Source organism: Oncorhynchus gorbuscha, linkage group LG01 (assembly GCF_021184085.1).
Source record: "Oncorhynchus gorbuscha isolate QuinsamMale2020 ecotype Even-year linkage group LG01, OgorEven_v1.0, whole genome shotgun sequence".
NCBI lineage: Eukaryota > Metazoa > Chordata > Actinopteri > Salmoniformes > Salmonidae > Oncorhynchus > Oncorhynchus gorbuscha.
Window position 1 is genome coordinate 7,822,831 of NC_060173.1, and position 7,500 is coordinate 7,830,330.

At 48.3% G+C, this 7,500-nt stretch overlaps 1 protein-coding gene across 2 annotated transcripts in view; it reads left to right on the forward strand.

The window, feature by feature from the left end:
- Positions 1–7,500, forward strand: part of LOC124032171 (reelin-like) — a 338,397-nt gene that overhangs the window by 244,273 nt on the left and 86,624 nt on the right. For both annotated transcript variants that reach the window (XM_046344341.1, XM_046344351.1), the window contains exons 21-23: positions 1–116; positions 647–839; positions 5,195–5,307. The exon at positions 1–116 is cut by the window's left edge and continues 121 nt beyond it. In XM_046344341.1, the coding sequence (XP_046200297.1) occupies positions 1–116; positions 647–839; positions 5,195–5,307 (422 nt within the window). The remainder of the gene's footprint in view (positions 117–646; positions 840–5,194; positions 5,308–7,500) is intronic.

The following is a 7,500-nucleotide window of genomic DNA, read 5'->3' on the forward strand; positions in this document are numbered from 1 at the left end:
TCTGTACTGTTCAACACCATCAGTCTGGACTTCAGTAATGTACTGGACGTCACTCAGAGTCTAGGCTTCTACCTTGGACACGTCCAGCCCTACTGCCGACACGACTGGACACTCAGGTACAGGACGGAAGCTTCCAGGCTTCTTATTTTACCTTTATTTGACAAGTCAGTTAATTTATTGAACAAATTATTATTTTGCAACGACGGCTTTACCCCCGGGCCAAACCCGGAAGACACTGGGCCAAACCCGGAAGACGCTGGGCCAAACCCGGAAGACGCTGGGCCAAACCCGGAAGACGCCGGGCCAAACCCGGAAGACGCTGGGCCAAATTGTACGCCGCCCTATGGGACTCCACAATCACGGCCGGTTGTGATACAGCCTGGATTCGAACCAGGGTGTCTGTACTGACGCCTCTAGCACTGAGATGCAGTGGCCTGAGACCGCTGAGCCACTCGGCTTCTTACTTTCAGATTTTCCAAGTGTGAAGTAGCTACACCTGAGAGGATCACTGTCCTGTGGTGCAGGAACTTCACAATTCAAATTGTCCTTTAGTTGTGCTGCATCTCTGCTAGTTTACTTTAGTACGGTCTAATCATCAACTCTGGTCCGCAGGTCAATGTGATTAACTCTCTCATGCGTTGTGTAGTTTCTCAGGCGAGCCCAGCCCCGGGTCCAGTATCCGTTATGTGGAGACACAGTCCATGCAGATCGGAGCGTCCTACACCCTGCAGTTTTCATTGGTCATGGGCTGCGGCCGAGACCCCTCCCCCAACATCGACACACAGGTTCGCCTGGAGTTCTCCACCAATCACGGCCTGACCTGGCACCTAGTCAAAGAGGTGAGGAAGGAGGGAAATATAATTCATGATCAACCATATGGGGCTACTGACAGTCTTGGAATTTGGCACACGTGCTCAGGGGTGTGAGTCTTGCTAACCTGTAGATTAATAATTCTTATTATTTTGAAAACAGAAAAGGTTTTACACCCCTGTCATATAATTCGGAGCTAGTTCTAACTTCCTGTTTTCGTGGTTGTATCATTGTTTATAACTTAGTGAAAGTTTATTTCCTGGTTGGAAAAATAACACAAATAATCTATTCATTTATACATTTATTCATTTATTTATCATGAATACTGATTTTCCATTATGGTATTGGTAATAACCAGCAAATAATGACACGTCTTTAAATAATAAATTATTTGACGAATAAACTCTTTAAAGTCTTTTAAATGTGTCACTTTGTCTCCAAAGAAGAATTATAGCTAATGCTAATGTCATCATCTTTCAGTAATACACATTAATACTGAATAAAGAGAGATTATCATAACATGATTCAACAAAGATTTTTCTTCTCGTGAATATGAATAAAAACCTAAAGTAGCCTCATAATTTTTTTATTATATTATTTATAGGCCTTAGGATATAGAGCCAGATTTAATGAGTGTGTGTGTGTGTGTGTGTGTGTGTGTGTGTGTGTGTGTGTGTGTGTGTGTGTGTGTGTGTGTGTGTGTGTGTGTGTGTGTGTGTGTGTGTGTGTGTGTGTGTGTGTGTGTGTGTGTGTGTGTGTGTGTGTGTGTGTGTGTGTGCCTTGGTCGATAATATTACATTTGAAGGAGACTCATTAAATCTGGTTCAATCTCCTAAAGCCTATAAATAATCTAATAAAAAAAGACAGTTGCTAAGTTGAACCACACAGGGTTCATCGGTTTGTCCCGATAGGTTAAACCATTTTGGTGCTGGGCAGAACCCTTTGCAGAGGGTTCTATCTAGAACCTTCTATGTATGATTCTTCATAGAACCACTTGTACAGTATATGGTTCTACCTAGAACCCTCTATGAACGGGCAGAATCTATGCATATCCTAGCTTCTGGACCTGAGTAACAGGCAGTTTAGGGTTACGTCAGTCATCCGAACTTCCAGAATTCTTCCCCTTGGCCAAAAAGAGGTTTTAAAGCGACCTCGAGAACTGCTGACATTGTAACACGTACAAACAAATCTACCGTGTGGGACCATAGTCGTCCAGACGACGTTAGTCTAAAGCGACACCAGTCGCTAAGAGACATGGTTCCATCGATCTGACGCGAGACGATGACCAAAGCCCACAAATCGGCTGGTACTAGCACCATACTCTAACCTACTGGTACCAGCACCATATTCTAACCTACTGGTACCAGCACCATACTCTAACCTACTGGTACCAGCACCATATTCTAACCTACTGGTACTAGCACCATACTCTAACCTACTGGTACCAGCACCATATTCTAACCTACTGGTACCAGCGCCATACTCTAACCTACTGGTACCAGCACCACACTCTAACCTACTGGTACTAGCACCATACTCTAACCTACTGGTACTAGCACCATACTCTAACCTACTGGTACTAGCACCATACTCTAACCTACTGGTACTAGCACCATACTCTAACCTACTGGTACTAGCACCATACTCTAACCTACTGGTACTAGCACCATACTCTAACCTACTGGTACTAGCACCATACTCTAACCTACTGGTACCAGCACCATACTCTAACCTACTGGTACTAGCACCATACTCTAACCTACTGGTACTAGCACCATACTCTAACCTACTGGTACTAGCACCATACTCTAACCTACTGGTACTAGCACCATACTCTAACCTACTGGTACTAGCACCATACTCTAACCTACTGGGACCAGCACCATACTCTAACCTACTGGTACCAGCACCATACTCTAACCTACTGGTACCAGCACCATACTCTAACCTACTGGTACCAGCACCATACTCTAACCTACTGGTACCTAACCTACTGGCACCATACTCTAACCTACTGGTACCAGCACCATACTCTAACCTACTGGTACCAGCACCATACTCTAACCTACTGGTACCAGCACCACCTATGGTACTAGCACCTACTGGTACCAGCACCATACTCTAACCTACTGGTACCAGCACCATACTCTAACCTACTGGTACCAGCACCATACTCTAACCTACTGGTACCAGCACCATACTCTAACCTACTGGTGTGGTACTAGCACCATACTCTAACCTACTGGGACCAGCACCATACTCTAACCTACTGGTACCAGCACCATACTCTAACCTACTGGTGTGGTACTAGCACCATACTCTAACCTACTGGTACTAGCACCATACTCTAACCTACTGGTACTAGCACCATACTCTAACCTACTGGTACCAGCACCATACTCTAACCTACTGGTACCAGCACCATACTCTAACCTACTGGTACCAGCACCATATTCTAACCTACTGGTACCAGCACCATACTCTAACCTACTGGTACCAGCACCATACTCTAACCTACTGGTACCAGCACCATACTCTAACCTACTGGTACCAGCACCATACTCTAACCTACTGGTACCAGCACCATATTCTAACCTAATGGTACCAGCACCATACTCTAACCTACTGGTACCAGCACCATATTCTAACCTACTGGTATCAGCACCATACTCTAACCTACTGGTACCAGCACCATACTCTAACCTACTGGTACCAGCACCATACTCTAACCTACTGGTACCAGCACCATACTCTAACCTACTGGTACCAGCACCATACTCTAACCTACTGGTACCAGCACCATACTCTAACCTACTGGTACTAGCACCGTATTCTAACCTACTGGTACCAGCACCATACTCTAACCTACTGGTACCAGCACCGTATTCTAACCTACTGGCACCAGCACCATACTCTAACCTACTGGTACTAGCACCGTATTCTAACCTACTGGTACCAGCACCATACTCTAACCTACTGGTACTAGCACCGTATTCTAACCTACTGGTACCAGCACCATACTCTAACCTACTGGTACCAGCACCATACTCTAATCTACTGGTACCAGCACCGTATTCTAACCTACTGGTACCAGCACCATACTCTAACCTACTGGTACCAGCACCATACTCTAACCTACTGGTACCAGCACCATACTCTAAACTACTGGTACTAGCACCATACTCTAACCTACTGGTACCAGCACCATACTCTAACCTACTGGTACCAGCACCATACTCTAACCTACTGGTACTAGCACCATACTCTAACCTACTGGTACCAGCACCATACTCTAACCTACTGGTACTAGCACCATACTCTAACCTACTGGTACTAGCACCATACTCTAACCTACTGGTACCAGCACCATACTCTAACCTACTGGTACCAGCACCATACTCTAACCTACTGGTGTGGTACTAGCACCATACTCTAACCTACTGGTACTAGCACCATACTCTAACCTACTGGTACCAGCACCATACTCTAACCTACTGGTATCAGCACCATACTCTAACCTACTGGTACCAGCACCATATTCTAACCTACTGGTACCAGCACCATACTCTAACCTACTGGTACCAGCACCATACTCTAACCTACTGGTACCAGCACCATACTCTAACCTACTGGTACTAGCACCGTATTCTAACCTACTGGTACCAGCACCATACTCTAACCTACTGGTACCAGCACCGTATTCTAACCTACTGGCACCAGCACCATACTCTAACCTACTGGTACTAGCACCGTATTCTAACCTACTGGTACAGCACCATACTCTAACCTACTGGTACTAGCACCGTATTCTAACCTACTGGTACCAGCACCATACTCTAACCTACTGGTACCAGCACCATACTCTAATCTACTGGTACCAGCACCGTATTCTAACCTACTGGTACCAGCACCATACTCTAACCTACTGGTACCAGCACCATACTCTAACCTACTGGTACCAGCACCATACTCTAATCTACTGGTACTAGCACCATACTCTAACCTACTGGTACCAGCACCATACTCTAACCTACTGGTACCAGCACCATACTCTAACCTACTGGTACCAGCACCATACTCTAACCTACTGGTACTAGCACCATACTCTAACCTACTGGTACCAGCACCATACTCTAACCTACTGGTACCAGCACCATACTCTAACCTACTGGTACCAGCACCATACTCTAACCTACTGGTACCAGCACCATACTCTAACCTACTGGTACCAGCACCATACTCTAACCTACTGGTACCAGCACCATACTCTAACCTACTGGTACCAGCACCATACTCTAACCTACTGGTACCACCTTCTGGCAGGTATGTTGAGGAGTTGACTGACTATGTTGTTGATGTTGTTGTTGTTGTTGTGCCCGTGTAGGCCTGTCTGCCAGGGATGCCCAGCTGTTCTGAGTTCACTGCCCCAAGTGTATATCATCCTTCTGAGTTCACTGACTGGAGACGTATTACCTTACCACTACCACACAGAGCATGGTGAGTAACACACACACACACACACACACACACACACACACACACACACACACACACACACACACACACACACACACACACACACACACACACACACACACACACACACACTGAGGATGTATCCCCCTGGCAGAGGGTTATATCTGTAAAGGACAGTGCCCCTCCCATCTCTAATGTGTTTCTCAGTACATGGCCCTGCATGTGTGATGGTGATGAATGAGGAAGCTAGCAAACCCAGTCAGGTTAATGTGTGTATCAGGGACCCGTATCGACCCACACCCTCTCAGATCCTCCCCACTCCCCTCCATGATCACATGCTTCATCTTCATCTCCAGCCCTGACCTCCTGACCCCGTCATGATGGAGGGAATGAGATCAGGACACCTTTATTTTAAAGGTTATCAGGCTCTTTCATTCATCACCATCACACATGCAGGACCACTAAATAAAACCCACGTCAGGAGGGGTGTGTGTGTGTGTGTGTGTGTGTGTGTGTGTGTGTGTGTGTGTGTGTGTGTGTGTGTGTGTGTGTGTGTGTGTGTGTGTGTGTGTGTGTGTGTGTGTGTGTGTGTGTGTGTGTACGTGCGTGCGTGCGTGCGTGCGTGTGTGTCTGTGTCTGTGTCTGTGTCTGTGTCTGTGTCTGTGTCTGTGTCTGTGTCTGTGTCTGTGTGTCTGTGTCTGTGTCTGTGTCTGTGTCTGTGTCTGTGTCTGTGTCTGTGTGTCTGTGTGTCTGTGTCTGTGTCTGTGTCTGTGTCTGTGTCTGTGTGTGTGTCTGTGTGTCTGTGTGTCTGTGTCTGTGTCTGTGTCTGTGTCTGTGTCTGTGTCTGCGTCCTTCTTTTTCCGTAGTGCGTGCGTGCGTGTGTGTCTGTGTCTGTGTGTCTGTGTCTGTGTCTGTGTCTGTGTCTGTGTCTGTGTCTGTGTCTGTGTGTCTGTGTCTCTGTGTGTGTTTCACAGACATAATCCACCGGTCCCTCGTACGTACGACAGAGACGATGGAGAGTCTCCTGTAACTGCGTCTGTGTCTGTGTCTGTGTCTGAGTCTGTGTCTGTGTCTGTGTCAGAGACGATGGAGAGTCTCCTGTAACTGCGTCGGTCCCTCGTGTCTGTGTCTGTGTGCGACCACCGGTTTCGTACGACAGACGATGGAGATAACTGCGACCACCGGTCCCTCGTACGTACGACAGAGACGATGGAGAGTCTCCTGTAACTGCGACCACCGGACGACAGAGACGATGGAGAGTCTCCTGTAACTGCGACCACCGGTCCCTCGTACGTACGACAGAGACGATGGAGAGTCTCCTGTAACTGCGACCACCGGTCCCTCGTACGTACGACAGAGACGATGGAGAGTCTCCTGTAACTGCGACCACCGGTCCCTCGTACGTACGACAGAGACGATGGAGAGTCTCCTGTAACTGCGACCACCGGTCCCTCGTACGTACGACAGAGACGATGGAGGGTCTCCTGTAACTGCGACCACCGGTCCCTCGTACGTACGACAGAGACGATGGAGAGTCTCCTGTAACTGCGACCACCGGTCCCTCGTACGTACGACAGAGACGATGGAGAGTCTCCTGTAACTGCGACCACCGGTCCCTCGTACGTACGACAGAGACGATGGAGAGTCTCCTGTAACTGCGACCACCGGTCCCTCGTACGTACGACAGAGACGATGGAGAGTCTCCTGTAACTGCGACCACCGGTCCTCGTACGTACGACAGAGACGATGGAGAGTCTCCTGTAACTGCGACCACCGGTCCCTCGTACGTACGACAGAGACGATGGAGAGTCTCCTGTAACTGCGACCACCGGTCCCTCGTACGTACGACAGAGACGATGGAGAGTCTCCTGTAACTGCGACCACCGGTCCCTCGACGCACGACAGAGACGATGGAGAGTCTCCTGTAACTGCGACCACCGGTCCCTCGTACGTACGACAGAGACGATGGAGAGTCTCCTGTAACTGCGACCACCGGTCCCTCGTACGTACGACAGAGACGATGGAGGGTCTCCTGTAACTGCGACCACCGGTCCCTCGTACGTACGACAGAGACGATGGAGAGTCTCCTGTAACTGCGACCACCGGTCCCTCGTACGTACGACAGAGACGATGGAGAGTCTCCTGTAACTGCGACCACCGGTCCCTCGTACGTACGACAGAGACGATGGAGAGTCTCCTGTAACTGCGACCACC